Here is a 22913-nt window from a genome sequence, read left to right as displayed (position 1 = left end):
CTGTCAGCGCTGTATGTCACGGAGCTGCTGTCAGCGCTGTATGTCACGGAGCTGCTGTCAGCGCTGTATGTCACGGAGCTGCTGTCAGCGCTGTATGTCACGGTGCTGATGTCAGTGCTCTGTATTACGGTGCTGCTGTCAGTGCTCTGTATCTCCTGCACCCTCTTGTTTGCCTACCCTGGTCCCTGACCTTCCCTCTCCTCCATTGCCTTCATTAGCTCCATAGTCCTGAATTGTCAGAACAATTTCCCAAATAAAAAAAAAATGCTTGTAGTTATCGATCCCAAATTCACCTCATACATGTATTATGCTATTGTCCAGGTGGTGGGACTACGTGCTACCCCCTAATAATTACCCCGTGGCCGCAAATTCGACCTAAAGGTTTGCGAAATTCGCCTCCCATTGAAGTCAATGGAGCCCGCGGCGAACGGTCGTTTTCGCGAACGTTTGTGCCCGTTCGCGTTTCGCGTTCGCGAAACGTCCCGTCGGAAGTTCGTCCATCACTATTAGTTTTTTTACATTTTAAAACAGGCAGGGAGCATAAGGGAAAAAAAAACAAATCAACAAGGTCACCGAACAAGAGGTGCAAAAAACAAAAAAACAAAAAACAAATGTTCTGTACACTCCTATTCATGACCCCCTTATCTTGCTTATTTACTTTATCATACTTCCAATCTACCCTCCCGACCTCTATCCCACTTTATGCCCTACTCCCCCCCCCACCCTCCCCGGTGTTTGTTAGCCCTTCCTCTCCTATTTATTCTTCTAGTGCCTGGATGTATGTTTTAGTCCTTTTGAATGATCTCCATTTTTTCCATGTTGCCCAATATTTGTTCATTTGGTTATTCTCCATTTTGATTAAATATTCCATATTATTGATATGTTCAATTCTCTGTACCCAATCTCTGATTAAAGTTTTTTTTAGCTTGTAACCAGTTTATAGGTATCAGAGCTTTTGCCGCATTAAGCAAAAAAGGTACCAGCATGTTTGTTTTTGTTTTTTCAATTTTCATTTGTGGATTACTACTTTTTTCTTCAACGCCATAGAACAAACATTTCAACGGGCAACCTGGTATTTTTTCCCCTGTTATTATTTCTATATAGGCTAAGTTCTCCTGCCAGTATAACTTTATCTCAGGACACTCCCACCATATGTGGAATGTTGTTCCGGGTGATTTACACTCCCTCCAACAGTACATAGATCTAGAGGGATCTATTCTATGCAGTCTATCAGGAGTCAAATGCCATCTCATCATACACTTGTAATTAACCTCCCTAGACGTTGAATCTGACACCTGCCGATATACTGTCTCCATCATCTGCCTCTCATCTATATTAATACCCATATCCAATTCCGATTTTTCTATAGCTGGTATAGCATCTTGTGCCTCAGTTTCCGCCAGGAATTCATATACTCTTGACATACAGTGCTTTACTTTTACTTTAGAATTGCATAACTTTTCTATAGGTGTTAATGTGTTCTCATCTCTTATGGGTTTTGGAATTGAATTAACAAAATGTCGAATCTGTAAATACTCCCACTCCTTTAAATTTTGCCAACAGTGTTTCTTAATTATATCTTGTTTTAACATCAAGGCACTGCCTAAAGTGATATCTTTTAATTGTATATTCACCAATTGTTTACCTAACTGTGTGTCTTTTCCTGGAATAAAAAAATGTATTCTAGTGGAATTAGTGGAGAATTATATATCCATTTATTTCTCCGGTGTAGTGCATCTCATATTTTTAATGTTGTTACCGTGATTTCGTGAACTTTATCACGACCTATTCTAAATTTTGGGGGAGTCCAGATAATTTTTTTTTAATTGTGTGCCTATTAGTGCTTCTTCCATTTTTACCCACTTCTTTTCAGTGTCCACATTTGCCCATTCCACCATTCTCGCCAGCGTGATTGCACTATAGTATCTATAAATATCTGGTAGTGCCATCCCTCCATTTTTTTTCCTAATTAATATATTGTACTTTATCCTTGGTTTTTTATTTTGCCATATAAATTAAAAGAAAAATGTTTTCATTATTTTAAAGAAACTATTTGGAATGTTAATTGGAAGCATTTGGAGTTTATAGGTAATTTTTGGTAAAACTACCATTTTCAAGATATTAATTTTGCCTGTCCATGAGATTGATCCCTTTCTTATATTCTTTAACACTGTTTTAATTTCGTTTACTAATGGGGATATAATTCGCTTGATATAGGTCCTGGACCGTCTTTGTTATTTTTATATCTAAATACGTTAGTTCTTTTTTTTCCCATGTAAAGGGGTATTGTTGTTGTAATGACATTTCTTCCTCATTATCTAAGCCTATATTCAATATAACTGTTTTTATAGGGTTTATTTTAAAATTTGAGAGAGCACCGTATTCTTTGATTTCTTTTATTAAACTAGGTAAGGACAGTCTCGGTTTAGTTATATATAGGAGTATGTCGTCCGCGTAAGCTGCCACTTTATGATCTTCTCCCCCCATCTTAACCCCACTAATATTTACGTTATTTTGAATCTTTGCCAAAAATGGTTCCAGGGCAATTACGTATAGCAGGGGCGAAAGTGGACAACCCTGCCTTGTCCCATTTAGCATTTCAAACGCGGACGACGTACTCCCATTCACCCCCACTCTAGCTGTTGGTTGTGTATATCAATTATTTATCCACTTCAGCATCCTTGGACCTACACATATGTTCTGGAGAGATTCTATTATAAAACACCAATCTATTCTATCGAATGCCTTTTCGGCATCGATAGAAATCAATACCATTGGGGGTTTATTTTCCCTATCTTTACCTATAAGAAGCAGAGTCCTCAAACTGTTGTCTTGTCCCTCCCTTCCTGGGATGAATCCTACCTGGTCCCTGTTAATTAATTCCGGCATCAGATTTTTTATTCTTGTTGCTAATACCTTCGCGTATAGCTTTGTGTCGTATTCAGCAAAGCTATTGGACGGTAATTGAAGCAGATGGATTCATCCTTACCTGGTTTTGGGATGACGGTTATATTTGCCAATAAGGCCTCTTTCCTCATACTCTCCCCTTCACCCAAACTATTCCAATATTTGCATAATTCAGGGACCAGTTGATGTTTAAATTTCTTGTAATACCTGATTGTGAAGCCATCTGGGCCTGGGCTTGAATATAAGGCTTTATAGTATGTTTTAAAGGCCTCTGCTATCTCTGACGTTCTGAATTTCACTTCCCCATGTTCATCCTTGATCTTTTCGATATAGTTTAAGGCTTTTTTTTCCCGTGCTATTCTTGCCAGATGTTTCCCCGTCTTATTCGCCCACAGATATCTTTCTTTAGCAACATTTTTATACAAACTTCTATGTTTTTGTTCTATCAAATCGTTTAGTTGTGAACGTTTTTGAATGATCTCCTTATAAATCTTGTTGTCTAAATGTCTCTTATGATTTTGTTTTAACTCGTGAAGTGCTTTTTTTAAGTCATTATATCTTACTTCACTTTCTTTTTTTTTACCAGAGCCTATACAAATTAATTTCCCTCGAATTAGGGCTTTATGCGCTTCCCATAAGGTAGCTTTAGAGACTTCTTTGGTGTCATTTATTTTAAAATATTGTTCTATCTCTATTTTTATGTTATTCTCAACTTCCTCATTCTCAATCAGCGCCTCATTAAGTCACCAGGTCCCCTTTCTGGGCTCTATTTCCGCCTACCTAATGTTGGCTATCACCGGGGCAGGATCCGATACCATAATGTTACCAATCTGGACATTTACTAAATTTTCTAGTGTTTCGTGATCTAACATTATATAGTCCAGTCTTGCATAGGTATCGTGAACCGAAGAGTAATATGTATAGTCCTTTTCTACCGGATTACATGCTCTCCATGCGTCCACAAGCTGTTGTGTGTGTATTTTTTATTTTTTTTATATTCTGTGTTGTTTAATTTCTTGAGGGGGAATAACTGATGTACTGTCTATTTATGGCTTCATGGTGAAATTCAGATCCCCTGCTATAATCACATGGCCTTGCTTATATTTCTCTATAATTTTCAGTATCCCATTTAGGTATTTTTTTGGGGCCTTATTGGGACAGTAGATATTAATTAATGTATATTTTTGCCTTAATATATTACCCTTTACCAGTTAAAACCTCCCCTCCGGATCCACCTTCATCTCTTCTAGCTTCCACTCAATTGCTTTCGCCATCCCAATAGCTAGCCCCCTGGATCCCTTGATCGGGGAATCAGCATAGTACCAGGTTGGATATTTTCCTGTATCTATCCGAAATATTGGAGTCCAGGGCGAGATGTGTCTCCTGTAAAAAAACTATATCCACAAGATTCCCCTCCAATTCTTTAAAAATATTAAACCTTTTCCTTGGAGAATTCATTCCTCTCACATTATATGTTACTATCTTAAACTCTGCCATCCTACACTTCTAAAATCTTTCCTATTACCCTATTACCCTTACTGTAAACAGGCCAACAAACTTTCCCCCCCTCCCCACTTCCCCTCCCCCATCCCTGACCCATCATATGATATTATCGGGGAGGGGGGACCTCTCTTCCCTTGGCTTCGCCCCCCCGCGCCCCCCCCACCCCGAACCAACGCTCCAATCCTTGGGACTGGAATATCCAGTTTTTTACAAAATTCTGTTATATCTTCAATGTATCTCAGTCTCTCAGTCCGTCCGTTCTTTCTGCCTATTAGGCATGCAGGAAACCCCCAATTATACTGCACCCCATTCTCAATCAACACTGCTAGTAGCGGTTTTAAAGCTCTTCTTCTCCTCAAGGTATCTGGGGATAGATCCTGGAAAATCTGTATGTTTTGTCCTTCCTAAACAACTGGTGCTTTTACTCTTATATTTTTCCATATTTGATTTTTATCTTCTTCCTGTTGAAAAAGCACTATAATGTCCCGAGGGGTGTCCTGTGACAATTCTTTAGGTTTCCTTATACTATACTATATACTATACTATATACTTATACTCTACTATATACTATATTATTTCTGTTAAATCTTCTTGTTGCAAAGTATCCGGGACACCTCATATTCTTATATTTTTCCTTCTATCCCTATTTTCTTGGCCCTCTACTTTATATGCTTGCTCTTGGACTTTTTTTAAGGAGATTACTTCAGCTTCTAGTTTCTTTATTTTGTTTGCCTCTGTTTCCGCTTTTTTTTCCATTTCTTCTACTCTTTCCAATACATGAGCAAGATTCTTATGTACTCTGTCCATTTCCTTTTTCATGGAATTTTCTAATGCTGCAAACAGAAATTATTTCTTTTTTTGTGGGCAATGATAAAGGATTTTCCTGCTGCGTCGAATGCGACTGTATATCTTCTATTTTATAGCCTAAATCTACTGATTGATCAGTGTCAGCCTCCAGGATACACTCTTGGACCTGTAGGGAGTTGTTTTGGTCCTGTTGCCTTTTTCTTTCCTTTTCCCTCCTCTCCTTGTCCTTTTTATCTTTGTTTTCTGCTTGGGAGCTTCTTGTTTGCTGTTGCTTCTCTGGTTGTTGTTTCTCTATACCCCCCGTTTGAGTAACAAATTTATTCATTGAGCCGGGACTAGCGACCAGGCTCCGCCGGGGTGATTTTGGGATTGCTCCGGACTTAGGTGTCTTTCCCTTCATTGTCTAAATATTTTTACTCAGTCCCAAGAATAGAATATCACTGTTGTGTCACTATTTTATCACCATGTAATCTGTATTATTTTTATTCTCCCCCCTTTTTTTTATAATTATGATTACGGTTTATATTTTATACATATAATTTCAATCCCACAGTCTTTCCCCGTTTGTCAGGCGGGGGCACTTTTACATAGCGATAGAGAGGAGAAAAAAAAGGGGGCATTCCAACTTCCTGTTGTTTGCCTTACTATCGTTTGATTGCGTATATTTCTATACTTCCCTTTAGAAAACACTACATAAAGGCCTTATACTAGGAGTGGGCTGACAAATACCGCACCTTTAGTAACGGAATTTATTAGACTTGTCCAGGCTTACGAACCATCTCTTCCTTTACGTTACATTAGTCTCGTTTGCGAGCATTTCTCGTATTGACCAGATTGTTACATTCACTTATAAAGAGAGACTAATGCGAACGCAGCCAAAAAAAACAATTGAAAATGCCACTTTAACGTCGGTTTACACACTCAAAGTCTCAAGTAGCACTTTTACTGTTTACCGTTCAATCGCTACGGAATATATAAGAAAGAATTGTTAGCGATATGAGCTACTGCATTGATAGACTACTAGCGACCATTTATCCGTCTGCAAAAAAAAACAAAAAAAACTAAGGATTTTCCAATAATTCAAGAATTTATACTATAGTCCACATACCGCGTTACCATCTCCTCCTTTACGTTCATTACATTAGTCTCATCTTCAAATTAATCGTATTTTTACAATCACTTGCAAAGAGAGCCCGATGCAAACGGAACAAAAAAATGTCTATTAGAAAATACCCGTTTAAAGTCACTTTTCACACTCAGAGTCTCTCTTATTTCCTGTGTTAACATTATTTTCCGTTGAATCCCTACAGGATTTTAAGAACACATTGTTAACGGTATTATCTTCTGGATTTATTCTCCTTGTAAGCACTTAGAAAGACTACTAGCGACCATTTATCCATTTGTCAAGACAGTTAAAAAAAGAAAAAGAAAGTCTCCAGTGTTTCAACAGCTTAATATATAGTCCACATACCGCGTCTTCACGCTCTCTCTTCCGCACTCTGGTATTTCTCTCTGTTAAGATCTTTCTACTGTTTGCAGAATTAGCTTCATACCTTGTCAAGAGGCTTTGATATCTCCATCTGAGCACATAGTAGTCAGCAGCAGCAAACCGAAATTCCTGTTTCCACAAAAAACGGGAATCCGAGGGCTAACGGAGTCATCCGAGACACCACTCAGGACCCCCCCCCCCGCCGGAACAATGCACTCGGCTCCGCTCGTCTCCGGTCCGTCCGACCGTTACCACGGTGACGTCTCCAGCCCCCGCACGGAGCTCCGGGGGACCTCAACAGCGGAGGTAAGGGGCACAATGAGAAGTCCCTACAAGACAGGCAGCGTAGGGAGAGTGGGGAGAGTCTACAGCGAGGACACCAAGGCCGCTATCAGCCCCGGCGTAATGGCTGCATCACAGCCGTGCGGGGGGAACCGGTCCTCCCCCATGCGTCTAGGTGTGAACACGCTCCCTACCGAGTCTCCTGCCCCTCATCAGGATGGTTCAAAAAAAATAAAATCCACTCTCTCAAGGTGGATTAGACAGATTATTTCTCAGGCCTATAGTGTTAAAGGGAAAATCCATCCTTTTCCAGTGAAAGCACGCTCTACTAGGGCTGTAAGTGCTTCTTGGGCAGTGCATCACCCGGCCTCCCTGGCTCAGATCTGTAAGGCTGCAACTTGGTCATCAGTCCACACATTCACCAGATTTTATCAGGTGGATATCAGAGGGCAAGAGGATATCGCCTTCGGACGCAGTGTACTGCAGGCTGCAGTTTGGGTCCTCCGGTCCCTGGCGGTCTATAATTATGATCTGTGTCTCCCTCCCCTCAATCTGAGCATTGCTTTGGGACATCCCACTATGTAATGAAGCTCTTGTGTCCCGTGATGTATGATCAAGAAAATGGGATCTTTATATACAGCTTACCTGTAAAATCCTTTTCTTGAGAGTACATCACGGAACACAGGGCTCCCGCCCCTCTTGGGTTTTACGTGGTTTCTTATTGCTTTGCTACAAAACTGAGGTGTCTCCCATATGGGAGGGGTTATATAGGGGAGGAATTCTCCTTAATTGGGGTCAACCAGTGTCCAATCACCAGAGGTGCCTATATAACCCACTATGTAATAAAGCCCCTGTGTCCCGTGATGTACTCTCAAGAAAAGGATTTTACAGGTAAGCTGTATAAAAAAATCCAATTTTTTCTTTTGGGATAAATGTTTTATAAAATAAATAAAAGCTGATCATTGCAAACACCCCTGTCAGTATTAAATGGTTTGCCTCATCCCTGTAACTGCTACATCTGGAAGACAGCTTGTTCTTTTGAAAAATAATCACTGGCAGGAGTGTTTGCAATCATCAGATTTTATTAATTGGAGCTTTTATTGATTTATTAACCACTTCCGGACTGCCGCATGCCGATATAGGTCCTTACTATGAAGAGGGATATCGTTGTTATGGCAGCAGCTAGCTACCATAACTCCGGTATCTTCTTGTTCGGCTGGCGGTACGGTTTCTGATAGTAGTGGTCTCCGCAGCGGGAGAGGGCCCCCCTCCCGCCGCGCTCCAGTGCCCTCCGCCGCTTACCGGAGCCGCCGGCAGCGGCGGAGGTGATCGGATCCTTTCTCCTCTGTGGCATGGAGACAAGTGAGGGGAAGATGACCCCCACCCGTCTCCATAGCATTGTAGGGCTGAATCGATATCAAAACTTCACTTCCACCCATAGCCCTAAAAGGGCCGTTTAAAAAAAAAAAATTTTATGTCAATTTTTTTTAATTCTTTTTTATTGCATTTGAGTGTAAATATGAGATGGGAGGTCTTTTTGACCCCAGATCTCATATTTAAGAGGTCCTGTCATGCTTTTATTACAAGGGATGTTTACATTCCTTGTAATAGGAATAAAAGTGACAATTAAAAAAAAAAAAGAAAAAAAGAACAGTGTCAAAATAAAAAATAAAAGGTAAAACGAATAAGAATTTTTTTTTCTTAAACGCGCCCTGTCCCGGCGAGCTTGCATGCAGAACCAAACGGTGTTCAAATCACACATATGAGGTATCGCTGTGATCGGTAGAGCGAGAGCAATAATTCTAGCCCTAGACCTCCTACTCAAAACTGCCAACCTGTACAATTTTTTAAATGTTGCCTATGGAGCTTTTTAAGGGTAAAAGTTTGTCGCCATTCAATTATCATTCAAGTATCAATTTACTCGGCTTAACATTATCTTTCACAATATAAAAAAAATTGGGATAACTTTACTGTTGTCTTATTTTTTAATTAAAAAAAGTTTATTTTTCCGCTTGCAAGACCACTGCACAAATACACCGTGACAGAAAGTATTGCAAGGACGCCATTTTATTCTCTAGGGTGTTAGAAAAAAAAAAAGGAAAAAGTTTTGGGGGTTTTAAAGTGGGGTTTCACCCTAAACTGGAACTTCCGCTCATCGGAACCCTCCCCCCTCCGGTGTCACATTTGGCACCTTTCAAGGGGGAGGGGGGTGCAGATACCTGTCCAAGACAGGTATTTGCACCCACTTCTGGGCATAGACTCGCACGGGAATCTATGCCGTTTCCTGTCCTGCCGTGCTGTCTCTGGGACCCGGACCATTCCTAGTGCGCTGCACAACTCGCCCATGTGCAGTAGGGAACCGGGAAATGAAGCCGCAACACTTCACTTCCCGATTCTCTCACCTAGAATGGTGGCGGCAGCAGCCGAGACCCGAGTGATTGATCGCTCTCGGCTGTCGACATTGCTGGACCCTGGGACAGGTGAGTGTCTAGTTATTAAAAGTCAGCAGCTGTAGTATTTATAGTTGCTGGCTTTTAATATTTTTTTTGTAGGTGGAATCCCTCTTTAAGTAATTTTCTAGCAAAAAAATCTGTTTTTAACTTGTAAACAACAGATCTCAAAAAGAGGCTCGGTCTATGGTTAAACTGAAGTCACTGGCAGGAGCATGAGATGAAAATAGAAGAAAGAAAGCATAAAGAAGAAAACTAAAACAGCCATCATATCTAAGCCCCTGTACACACGGTCGGAGATTTCGACAACCAAATCCGTCGGATTTTGTCCGTCGGATCTTGTCCGTCGCATCTTGTCCGAAACTGTTGCATACACACGGTCGGACAAAGTTGTTGAAAAATCCGATCTTTCAGAACGTGATGACGTAATTTCGTTATGATGGGACTACATTCAGGCTAGTAGCCAATAGCTTTGATGTAGGAATTTGATCTGAGCATGCGTGGCACTTGGTCCGATCAAAATTCTCTACACATGATCGGAGTATGTCCGATCAGCCCAGTTGGTTGGGAAATATTTCCAACAAGTTGGAAAATTGGGTCCGATGGATATTCTGACGGAATCAGTCCGATGCATACCACACACAGTCGGATTATCCGACAACACGGTCCGATAGGACACATTCCGACGGATTCTCCGACCGTGTGTACAAGGGCTAAGAATTGGTAAGCTGCAATATAATAAATGTTTACTTTTGGGTTTATTACTGTTTAACCACTTACAGACCGGACCATTTTGCTGGTCAAAGACCAGACCACTTTTTGCGATTCGGCACTGCGTCGCTTTAACTGACAATTGCGCGGTCGTGCGACGTGGCTCCCAAACAAAATTGACGTCCTTTTTTTCCCACAAATAGAGCTTTCTTTTGGTGGTATTTGATCACCCCTGCGGTTTTTATTTTTTGCGCTATAAACAAAAATAGAGCGACAATTTTGAAAAAAACACATTATTTTTTACTTTTTGTTATAATAAATATCCCCTAAAATTATATAAAAAAACATTTTTTCCCTCAGTTTAGGCCGATACGTATTCTTCTACATATTTTTGGTTAAAAAAAAATCGCAATAAGCGATTATTGATTGGTTTGCGCAAAAGTTATAGCGTTTACAAAATAGGGATAGTTTTATAGCATTTTTATTAATAATTTTTTATTATTTTTTTTTTACTAGTAATGGCGGCGATCAGTGATTTTTATTGTGACTGCGACATTGTGGGGGACCCATCGGACATTTTTGACACATTTTTGGGACCATTGTCATTTATACAGTAATCACTGCTATATAAATGCAGTGATTCCTGTGTAAATGACACTGGCAGTGAAGGGGTTAACCAGTGGGTGGCAGTGTAGGGGTTAAGTGTTCCTAGGGGTGTGTTACTAACTGTGGGGGGGTTGGGCTTTCATTTAGTGAACACTGATCTCTGCTCCAATCACATGGAGCAGAGATCAGCGTCACTAGTTGCTAGGCAGAATGGAGAAATGCTGTTTACACGGCATTTCCTCCATTCAGCCGTCCCGTGAGACGATCGCGGGGATGCCCACGGCGATCGAGTCCGCGGGTCCCGCGACTGGACTCACGGGGGTCCCGACCAGCGCGGAGCAGAGATCAGCGTCACTAGTTGCTAGGCAGAATGGAGAAATGCTGTTTACACGGCATTTCCTTCATTCAGCCGTCCCGCGACCGGACTCACGGGGGTCCCGACCAGCGCGGGAGCGCGCCGCCACCAGCGCGCTCCCGATGGCAGGGCAGCATTGAATATTGGACGTACCTGTACGCCAATATGCCTGCCCGTGCCATTCTGTCGACGTACATCGTCGTGCGCTGGTCGGGAACCGGTTAAACTCATTATTATGTTACAGAGGAAGCCAAAGAACTGAAATTATTTAACCCCTTTTCTTTTTTTACCAGCTCTTTTATTGAAATTTTTTTTATCTTTCTTTTAATATCTACTACAACATCAAAATCAAAAAGAATTAATATCTAAGAAAAAAAAACAATGTGACAAAGCATAATTTGCTCAGCCATCCATTTTATTACACTGGTGAAAAATTCTTATGCTGCGTAAACACGACCGGACTTTTTGACAGCAAAGGTCCGACCGAATGAATCAGTCAGACAATTCGATGGTGTGTGGGCTCCATCGGACCTTTGCTGTCCAAAAATCTGACGGACTTTAGAAATAGAACATGTTTCAAATTTTTCCACCGGAACTTCGCCAGACCCAGTTCCTATGGAGAAATCCGCTCGTCTGTATGATGGTCCGACGGACGAAAACCGACGCTAGGGCATGAACTTCCTTCTTCTAGTCCGGTCGTACGTCATCACGTTGGAATACGTCGGACTTTGGTGTGATTGTGTGTGGCCAAGTCTGTTCATTCGCAAAGTCCGTCGGGAAGACCGTCGGACCTAGTCTGCCGGACAGTCCGGTCGTGTGTACGCGGCTTTACAGTCTGCTGTGTTACCACCCGTATGCCTCTGAACACATCTGTTGCTTCCCTTCTGTATTACCATTTCTAAGTATCCTAAAAAAAAAAAAAAAAAAAAATCGTAACCTAATTCCCCTTTCACAAACACGCCCGTGAGATTCCCGCCTGGCCAGAGAATCTGGAAAATCTGGAAAACACTAAAACGCTCCAAGCACAGTCCATCAAATTAAAGTGAAGTGCGCCCTTGCAAATACTACGAAAAAGTCCTTCAGACATGTTCTAAGGATCTCTCTGATCCTTCTCACCCACGTACAAAAAATGTTAACTATGACTTTTTCTTTTTTTTACCACTTCTCTAAATTATTTTCTCTACTAACAAAAAATAGTATCTGTAGAGGAATCTACGGGAAAACGACAAGCAGACAGTTAACTTTTAGCATACCGTAAGGGAAGAAGTATGATTGATTGTAAGCTCTAACGAGCAGGGCCCTCTGATCCCTCCTATCTGCCCTCATGTTTAAAGCGCCGTGCAAACTCTTGCCGCTATATACATTCTACAGAAAAAAAATAATAATAATAATAATAATAATTGCTACTCACCATCCTTGTCATTCCAGCAGCTGAATTCATCCACGAGGCAAAACTGTTCAAAGCTCTGGGAGGGGTGTGGTGTCTTATGTTGTAGATGCTCACTCACATAAATGATTTGTTAAAGGGATCCTGTAAGGAACAATATATGAGAGCTGCCATTACGGACTTGTTTTTTTTTGTAAAGTTCCCTCATCCTGTTTCCATCTTTACTACCTAAAAAGTCACTGACTTGGAACAAAGCATCTTTAGACCTTAGCTCACCACTTTGGAGAGATATCTTTCAGCACAAAGCATTTAAGCAAAGGATACACCCCTCCCATCTACCTTGTTATGTTGATAGTGAATAATTAATATGCAGAATATGATTGGATAAATCCACAAGCACCTTCCTTTTTTCTTTTTTTTTTTAACCACTGCTACAAACAAGGTCAATACATTTTATAATTCGGAGGTGGAAAAAAAGTTTAATGTTGTGTGACGCTTTTAGTAAAGGTGAAAAGTCTAAATCCACCCTTTGCTCCCACACTGCAACTGTTACATGTGTCTTTAGTTGACTAGAAAAGTCATTTGACTTATCAGATCCTCCATTCCTGCAAGTTCCTTTGTGCTGCTAGATCTGTTCTCGCAGCTTCTTCTCCCCAATGCTCTGGTGGTCAGATGCCCTCTGATGTCATCACCACTGATGCAGGGCCCATGGTCACCAAGGAGAATAGGGGAGAGCCGTCTGCTTTGATTGTCTGCTTGGATCGGGCGAGTAAAACTGCTTTTCCTGTCCCCTAAACATGTACCCAGGTGCAATTAACCTTTGCAGTACTGGGATAGCCCCACTGCAAGGGGAGGATTTTTACTTTTATTGGATTTGGGCCCCTACTCTGCCGGAGCCGTTTTTGCACACGCTAATTTTAGGGAACGCAAACAAAATAAATTACCCAATTTTGTGTAGCACTAACCCCCGAAGGAGACTGACAATAGATCCAGTTGAATGGATTTCATTTGCAAACGTCAACCATTGAACAGTCTTTTAACTTGGGATCAGAGGGTTGGAAAGGAAAGTTCAAGTGCTCTCAATGTCAAAGTCTATAAACGTTAAGGAACTTGCTTACTTTAACTGCATCCAGAGAATAGCCATTCGCAGCTGGATGAGCACTCAGGTTGGACAGTCCCTTTCTCACAAGGCCTAGCAGCCAACAAGGTGCTTACTCAGGAACAAAGTCTTTGTCACCGACGTTGTAGCAGAACACGTAGGCAAACTAAGCTGTAGAACATTTGTAGGATACCTGGATCTTTCAGCCCACTTGGCGATATCCCCAAGACCAGATTCTCTCGGTTACTTCAGCCCTTCCAGGCTCTTGTTAAGAAACCAACCTCAGGTGTGGTATTCTTCTAAAGAGTCCTCCCCTGGAATGCTCGAAGTATACTGGGTCTCTCCCGGACCGGAGACAGCACCCATCCACCTCAAAGTCCTTCCTTAGTTCCATTGCCTTGGGCTAGCCAGCCCCGAGGCATCAAAGTCGGGCGGAACAGCACCCCAGGCCATAGGCCTCCTGGGGGCTGGTCAGGAGGACCAGGACCATATACTCAGCACAGCATACTGGACCGGAGCCCAGAACCAAGTGACGTCCGTGTCCTAAATACCCTCTCCCTGAGGGCACAGCGGGAGGGCCACTCCCACTGACCTGATTCTGAGAGGGAATAATTCAAGGGCCTCACTAGACCATAGTTCTACGCCTGCCACCAGAGACAGTGCCCCCTGTGGCCAAACTGAACATCCCACAGTCCAGTCAGACTGACAAAGAGCCAAATTTAGTCAAATAGGCCCAAACCAAACTGTAGTTTGGGTAAAGCTTTTAACTTTGAAAAACATAGCGCGTGCTCTTCAGGAGCCCCCTGCTACATTTGTAAAATAGAAAAAGATGAGATTGCACCGAGTAAATAGATACCCAACATGTCAAATCTTAAATTTGTGTGCACCCTCTAAGTGGCAAAAAACGTCTGTACCCTTTGTTTTCCATAGGTGATGCTTTAACCACTTAAAGCATTTCTTACTAATAGGGTAAATGGAATAGCCATTTTATTTAACAAACATTTATTTTTGATTATCAAAACATTTATTTATGATTAAGCAGATATTGTGTATGCAAGTGCTGTTAGAAGTCATATTGTGGAACAGCTGTTATATTCAAATGCCATTTAAAGAAGTTGCAAAGGCAGAAGTTTTTTTATCTTAATGCATTCTATGCATTAAGATAAAAAACCAACCCCCTTATTATCTACCTGAGCTCCTTCTCTCTCCAGCGAAGTCCACGATCCCCTCATCCCCTTAGCCACCCAGGACACTCCCCCTGGCTAAGACAGAGCAGCGGCGCTATTGGCTCCCTCGGCTGTCAATTAAAGTCAGCCAAACAGGGGAGAGAGGAGGTGGGGCCAGGTCGGGCTCTGTATTTGAATGGATACATGGAGCTCTGACTCAGCTTGGGTGCACTCTTTAGCAAGCTGCTGGCTGAGGGGCACTCAAAGGAGGGAGGGGCTAGCAGCAGCAAAGAGGGATCTGAGAAGAGGAGGATCCGGGCTGCTCTGTGAAAAACCAACTGTACAGAGGAGGTAAGTATAATATGTTTGTTATTTTTTTTAAAAAGGAACCTTTACAATCATTTTAAAGCGGGAGTAATCTATCCCTATTTGCCTGTGATCCTGACCTTTTGGCGTGCCCCTGACTATTCCAGTCTGCTTGTGGCCCCCGACCTTGGCTTTATCCCTCACTATCCCTATCCTCCTGTTTCCTACTGTGGGTGTGAGCGGGGGGACCCTGGGGGTCGTGAGCTGGAGCCAGTTACAGCCCAGTCCATCCTCACCACTAGAGGCTCTGGTGAACACCTGCTGGCTCTTAGACTCCGCGCCCCAGGGAATCTTACGCTCTATCCCCGGTGGGATCTGTCTTGGTGTCCACGTGTCACTTACTACGTCACCTCTGCCAGATGCCATGTGTCACTACCGTCACCTGCTGCCAGATGCCATGTGTCCCTGCTGCCAGATGCCATGTGTCACTTGCCACCATCACCTGCTGCCAGATACCACGTGTCATCACCTGCTGCCAGATGCCACTGTCACTGGCCACTGACACTTGTTACCTACCAGATGCCACATGTCCCTTACCACCATCACCTGCTGCCAGATGCCACTTGTCCCTTACCACTGTCACCTGTTGCCATGTGTCACTTGCCACATCACCTGCTTCCAGATGCCACAAGTCACTTGCCAATGTCACCTGCTGCCAGATGCCACCACCTGTAACCTCCTACCAGATGCCATGTGTCACTTGCCACCGTCACCTGCTGCCAGATGCCACTTGTCACTTGCCACCGTCACCTGCTGCCAGATACCACGTGTCACTGGCCACCATCACCTGCTGCCAGATGTCACGTGTCACTTGCCACCGTCCCCTCCTGCCGGATGCAACATCTCATTTGCCATTGTCACCTGCTACCAGATGCCACGTGTCACTTGCCACGTCACCTGCTGCCAGATGCCACATGTCACCACTGTCACCTGCTGCCAGATGCCATGTGTCACTTGCCACCATCACCTGCTGCCAGATGCCACGTGTCACGTGCCACCCCCACCTGCTGCCAGATGCCACATGTCACTTGCAACGTCACCTGCTGCCAGATGCCATGTGTCACTTGCCACCTTCACCTCCTGCCAGATGCAACATGTCACTTGCCATGTCACCTGCTGTCAGATGCCACAAGTCGCTTGCCAATGTCACCCGCTGCCAGATGCCACCACCTGTCATCTACTACCAGATGTCACCTGCCACCGTCACCTGCTGCCAGATATCACGTGCCACTTGCCACTGTCGCCTGCTGCCAGATGCCACATGTCACCACGTCACCTGCTGCCAGATGCCACAAGTCACTTGCCACCATCACCTGCTGCCAGATGCCGTGTGTCACTTGCCACCGTCACCTCCGATGCAACATACCACTTGCCATGTCACCTGCTGCCAGATGCCACGTGTCACTTACCACCATCACCTCCTGCCAGATGCAGCAGGTCACTTGCCACTGTCATCTGCTGCCAGATGTCACGTGTCACTTGCCACTGTCACCTGCTGGCAGATGCCCCATTTCACTTACCACCATCACCTGCTGCCAGATGCAACATGTCACTTGCCAACATCCCAAACAGAGGGGGACAGAAAAGGATAGGGGCTAACATGTCCAGGTTAAGCTACACATTGTTTTTGAGAAACGAGTTGATGTTAGTTCTGCCTGAACGCCACTCTATGGTAACATCCCCCGTGGTGCTCCTGAGCCCGTGCACCAAGGGTAGGGCTATGACCACCGGTTCATGGCAAATGGACAGAGGCAATCCGACGTATCCCCCTGTGGACCCTACTTGGTTTGTGTGGGACTAGCTTGGAAGCAATAGCCTTTCACCTCATAGACTGACGGCATCACTCATCACTGGGAGCGGTAATGTATTACTTCTGCTAATACTTTGGTACTGTGCCAGTACCACAACTTTGTATGCCCACCGTTGAATAACTAGTGTTTGTTGGGGGTTTATCCAGAAAGTTTCATCGGATTTTTAATGTGATGACGTACGACCGGACTAGAATAAGAAACTTCATAGCCAGTAGCCAATAGCTGCCCTAGCATCGGTTTTTGTCCGTCGGACTAGCATACACACAAACAGCTCTCTATCTTGGTGCTGGTGTCAGTGCTCTCTATCTCGGTGCTGGTGTCAGTGGTGTCAGTGGTGTCAGTGCTCTCTACCACAATGCTTGTGTGGTGTCAGTGCTCTCTATCACGGTGCTGGTGTGGTGTCAGTGCTCTCTATCACGGTGCTGGTGTCAGTGCTCTCTATCACAGTTCGGGTGATCATCTCCTGCACCATCTTCATAGCCTGCCCTGACCTTTCCTCTCTTCCATGGCCTTCATGCACTGCTGAATTGTCAAAATTTCACAGATAAAAAAAGAATGCTTGTCGTTGTCGATCCCAGATTCACTTAATACTTTTGTTATGTCAGTGTCCATGTGGTGGGACTATGTGTGCACATCTAGTAAGTATTTTGTGGCTGAAATATGACCTGTAGGTTTTTAAGGTTCGTCTGCCATTAAAGTCAATGGGGCCCGCCGCAAACTTTGCTGTTCGCAAACTTTTGGCCGCGTTCGCGGTTCGCGTTCGTGAAACGTCCCGTCGGAAGTGCATCTATCACTACTCCTGTAAATTCTGCTCCCATCATACCCTCCGTACTCCTCTCCTGTACATACTGCCCACTGCCATACCTTCCGTACTGCTCTCCTGTACATACCCCATCATACCCTCTACACTCCTCTCCTGTACATATTTCCTATATTATACCCTCCACACTCCTCTACTGTATATTGTTCCCCCTTCATACCTTCTGCACTCCTCTACTGTATATTCTGCCCCCTTCCTACCTTCTACACTCCTGTACTGTATATTCTGCCCCCTTCATACCTTCCACACGCCTCTCATGTACATACTGCCCCCATCATACCTTCCGCACTCCTCTCCTGTAGCAGGGACAGTCAGTTTAATCACTAGCTATTACTATTAGGTCCACAAACATCCTTTTAGGGACTGGCATAGGTGTACAGCATATAGGGTGCTGGTGATTGCTGAGTGCACCGCTGGCCGATTCTGCAGCTGTCTTTTGCCAGTGTAGGGACTGAGGGACAGTCTGCAAATCACTAGCTACTAGGTCCACAAAGGTCCTTTTAAGGACTGGTATAGGTGTACTATTTGATGCAGTATATAGGTGTGTAATACACGTATAAAATACTTGCACATATAGAAAGCATAGTATAGTGAATTTCCACTGTGCAGCATTGTGACTGCTGAGTTGTTCTGCAGCGATACTACAAAGAGTGACAAACGCAATAAAAAAAAAGTGTTATAACTGGTGTGATAGACCAGTGGCCCCCAAAAACGACAGATTGAAGCGGGGTGTTATATACCTATTTCCACATACATACTGCACTTCTCTAGAGACTTTTGTCACAGGGTCATTTAAAAAATGACAGGCAGAGCAAGAGGCAGGCCCTTCCGCAGGGGTGGTAGGGGTAGGGCAGGAGCAACAGACTTGAGCCAAAGTGGCAAATTGCAGAAGGTGCGTGCGATTACGTCAAAGGACGCACCAGACTTGGTTGAGTGGCTCACTCAGCCTTACTCTTCTGCACTCTCCTCATCCTCTCAATCTGCACCCTCTTCACTCTCTGCTGTGTGCACCCCCAAAGACACTACCACCAAACCACCACCACCATATACCTTCCGCTTGAGTCACAGGAATTATTTTCCAATCCATATCAAGATATTTCCGATGAGCAGCCACTCTTGGCATTGGATCAGGAAGACGAGGTAGCAACAACCGCCACTCAGCATTTGACAACAGTACCCAGATCAGCCCAAGGAGGAAGTTGGTCCCCGGTGTTGCTGCCTACTCCGAGATCTCCAATTATAGCAGTGGGGAAGGTGACATCGATGATGACGTGTCTAGTGATGTCACGTGGGTGTCCACAAGAGAGGAAGAAGAGGGGAGTTCAGAGGGAGATATGGACCAGCAGATAGGGAGGAAAAGCAGGCGGAACTTAGATTGCACAAGAGGGACAAAGCAGACTGCTAATGTATCAGGAGCGAGGCATCAACCATGTACGGTCACATCTTGCACTCCCAGGATGCCGGAAAATGGCTCCGCAGTGTGGGCTTTTTTTAACGTGTCCACCGCTGACAATAGTGTTGCCATCTGCAATCTTTGCAGTCAACGCATAAGTCGCGGTAAGCCCAACACTCACCTAGGGACGACTGCCTTAAGAAGGCACATAAGCTGCCATCACCGAGCCCAGTGGGAGCAACGGAACACACAAAGCCACACTCCAGGCTCTCACCGTCTAGCCTCGCCTTCTACTTCTTCTTCTCCTCTCTCCTCACAATTGTCATCCACTCCACCTTCCATCATGCCATCCTCATGTTTTTCTGGAAAAAGGCAGGCTTCCGTGGGCCAAATGTTCGAGCGTAAAAAAATGATGACGCCGTATAACCCTCTTGCCCAACGGTTGACGGCTGGCTTGTTAGAACTGATAGCCCGCCAACTAATGCCATATAAACTGGTGGACTCGGTGGCCATTGGAACACCACAATGGAAGGTCCCAGGAAGGAAGTATTTCTCAGAGAAGGGCATCCCAGAGCTATATGGCCATGTTCAGCGGCAAGTGAATGTATCTCTGGCACACAGTGTCGGTGCCAAGTAGAGCTGCCACGACGCGTCGACGTAATCGACTACGTCGACTAAGAAAATTTGTCGACGTGCGTAAATGGCGTCGACGCGTCACGCACGTGTCATCTCGCGGGTAAATGGCGGTAATGGCGGTGGCAGCTGCTGCTCCTGCTCCCACTCCCACTCCCGGGAATGGGGAAAAAAGTTCCGGACCACGACTTTCAAAGGTATGGGAATTCTTTAAACAGAGGCCAGATAAAATGGTCCTTTGTTCCCTCTGCAAAACCGAACTGGCGTACCACGGCAGCACTACTGCGATGCACGAGCACCTCAGAAGAAAACATCCTGGCGCACTACGGCCTCAAACGGACGAGCCATCTTTGTAAGTACTTACTACTTACTTACTAGTATTTTGTTCATTTTGGGAGTAATTTGTGGTCAATATTTATTAATATATTATTGCTCATGCTGCTACTGCTAGTAAGTAAGATACATCATTATTAGTGCATGCTCAGGGGCCAGGGGTATTTGTTGCTGTGCTGCTTTGCTAATTTCTTTTTAGTGGCCATCTCATGTTTTTTTTAAATGTTTCACATTCACAAGGCACTTTTTGCACTGCAGCCGTCTTGCTGATCTGGGGATCCCTCAGGGCATGGTTTGACAACTTCCTGCAATGTATGAGCTGAGAGAAGAGATGCCATGCTTTTCTTCCAATACACAGAGCAGCAACAATATAATATTAATTTAATTGCAGACAGACATTTACTACACTACCCGTGCCCTCTTTTAAATATGCAGTACAAGTACATTATTAGCAGCATTGAGCATTCATGTTGGTTAAACTTGGTTCAGGTTCCTAAATGTTAATTATTATTGTGTCTTTTTTTTTTTTTCTCAGGAAGAGGCAAAGCTGTGTACAGGAGTTCTTCTTCCATAAAAAGGATGTCACTGTTTGCTCACCCCAAATGGCCGTTGCATATACCAATAGCATACTCAACATGATTGTAAAAGCTATGAGACCAATTTCCATTGTAGACGGTCAAGGATTTCGTGAGATGATCAACACGTTTTACCCAGGATACACACTTCCCTCCAGGTCCCATTTCACTAAGCTGATGGAGAAGAAATATGAGGAGAATTTTGAAAGATTGAAAGCATCACTCAAAGATGTGAAATCAAAAATAGCTCTCACCACAGACGCATGGACCAGCATTGCCACAGAGGCATACTTGGGTGTCACATGCCACTTCATCAATGAAGACTGGAATCTTACATCGTACAATCTGACCACTATGCCACTTGAAGATCGGCACACAGCTGAAAACATTGCTAACTGGGTGGAAAAAGCAGCTGAAAAGTTTGAGATATCCATGGCCAATGTAAATGTAGTTGTCCATGATAACGCTGCAAATGTTGTCGCTGCTCTGTGTATTTTGGAAGAAAAGCATGGCATCTCTTCTCTCAGGTGTGCTGGTCATACATTGCAGTTAGTTGTCAACCATGCCTTGAGGGATCCCCAGATCAGCAAGACCCTGAGGGCTGCAAAGTGCCTTGTGGAACATTTAAAAAAAAGTGAGCTGGCCACTACAAAGCTTAAAGCAAAGCAGCAACAAATGGGTACCCCTGAGCACACACTAATAAATGATGTATCCGTAAGATGGAACAGTACTTTACACATGATCAGCCGCCTGCTTGAACAGAGGTGGCCTGTGACTGCAACTCTTTCCGATCCTGATGTCACACCACGAGGGAAGCGCTTCCTAGATTTAAAACATGATCAGTGGAGCTTACTTGAGGAAGTGGAACAAGTCCTGCAGCCATTTGAGTGTGCTACTGTTTTCTTGAGTGGAGAGTCCTATGTGACTGCTTCTGCTCTACCTCCTCTGGTAAAGGGCCTCCAGAAATCCATACAGAGCACAATTTGCGAGACAGCAGCAGTTAAAGCTTTCCAAAGTGTTGCTGCACAGGAGATGACATCAAGATGGGAGCGGGAAACTAAATTCAGAGATGATGGTGGAGAAAATATATGTCTTATTGCAGCAGCCCTGGACCCCAGATTCCGCAAACTAAAATTCCTGCCAGCAGAGGACAGTTTAAAAGTTCACCTCAAGGTCCAAGCTCTTGCTCTTGAAGTGAAAAGAAGATACGAGGAAGAGCAAACGCAACATCGATGTGAGGAACAACGGTCAACCAGTGCAGACATGACATTTTCTGAGAAGAGGCAAGTGTCTCTGTTAGACACTTTGCTCGGTTCTTCAGATTCAGATGACCACCACAGTAATGGCGAGGATGACACTGGTCACATCCAAGATCAAGAAACCCACAGTGAAGTTGTGCGGAATGAGATACACATGTATTTCAGTGAGCAGGCTATTCTAAAGGAAGAAAATCCGCTGAAATGGTGGAAGGAAAATGAAAAGAGGTTTCCCATCTTGGCCATGCTGGCAAAGAGTTACTTGTCTGTGCCTGCAACATCAACCCCATCTGAAAGGCTTTTCTCAGTTGCTGGCAACATTGTGACTAAAAAAAGAGCAAGCCTAACAGCAGAGCATGTTGATATGCTAACCTTCCTCCATTGCAATGCTAAAATATAGCATTGTAATGGAGGAAGTAACACAGGCCCCCAACCTTTTGCACTTGTCATGACTGTGTTGTGTTCTTGTTGGGCTGTATTAGTGTATTTATGTTGAGATGGCTCATGGCTGCCTTCATTGTTGTATTGGCCATATTTTTGCACAGCCACAGTGTTGAGCAGTGCTTTTGGTGGGCTTGGTTCCTCCTTGCTTCCTTCCTTGAAAACTACCGTATATACTCGAGTATAAGCCGAGATTTTCAGCCTCTTTTTTGAGGCTGAAAGTGCCCCCCTCGGCTTATACTCGAGTCATCGCTGTCTGCCCGCTCGATCAGCGTGTCGAGCAGACAGACAGCGGCCATTCTATTCAAAAGCCGCGCCTCCGGCTCCGCCTTCGCCTGTGATAGGCGGAACACTGAATTTCCCAGCAGCCTGTGTTCCGCCTATCACGGACATCGTATCATCCTCGTACTACGGACGAGGATGATACGACGTCTGTGATAGGCGGAACACAGGCTGCTGGGAAATTCAGTGTTCCGCCTATCACAGGCGAAGGCGGCGGCGCAGCTTTTGAACTTTACAATGG

The 22913-nt window shown here is 44.2% G+C and overlaps 1 protein-coding gene across 1 annotated transcript; it reads left to right on the top strand.

Annotated features, from left to right (window-relative positions):
* The first annotated feature begins 19971 nt into the window (after positions 1 to 19971).
* LOC143983506 (E3 SUMO-protein ligase ZBED1-like) lies at positions 19972 to 22456 on the top strand. The gene is made up of 2 exons (XM_077483271.1): positions 19972 to 20137; positions 20654 to 22456. Exons 1-2 carry the CDS (start codon positions 20016 to 20018, stop codon positions 22347 to 22349), a joined length of 1818 nt encoding a protein of 605 aa, XP_077339397.1. The 5' UTR covers positions 19972 to 20015; the 3' UTR covers positions 22350 to 22456.
* The last annotated feature ends 457 nt before the right edge of the window (positions 22457 to 22913 follow it).

The sequence above is a fragment of the Lithobates pipiens genome, unplaced genomic scaffold (genome assembly GCF_037356315.1).
Source record: "Lithobates pipiens isolate NorthernLeopardFrog02 unplaced genomic scaffold, aLitPip1_a1.2 Scaffold_1, whole genome shotgun sequence".
NCBI classification, from domain to species: domain Eukaryota; kingdom Metazoa; phylum Chordata; class Amphibia; order Anura; family Ranidae; genus Lithobates; species Lithobates pipiens.
This window is presented reverse-complemented; position numbering and strand designations above follow the sequence as displayed.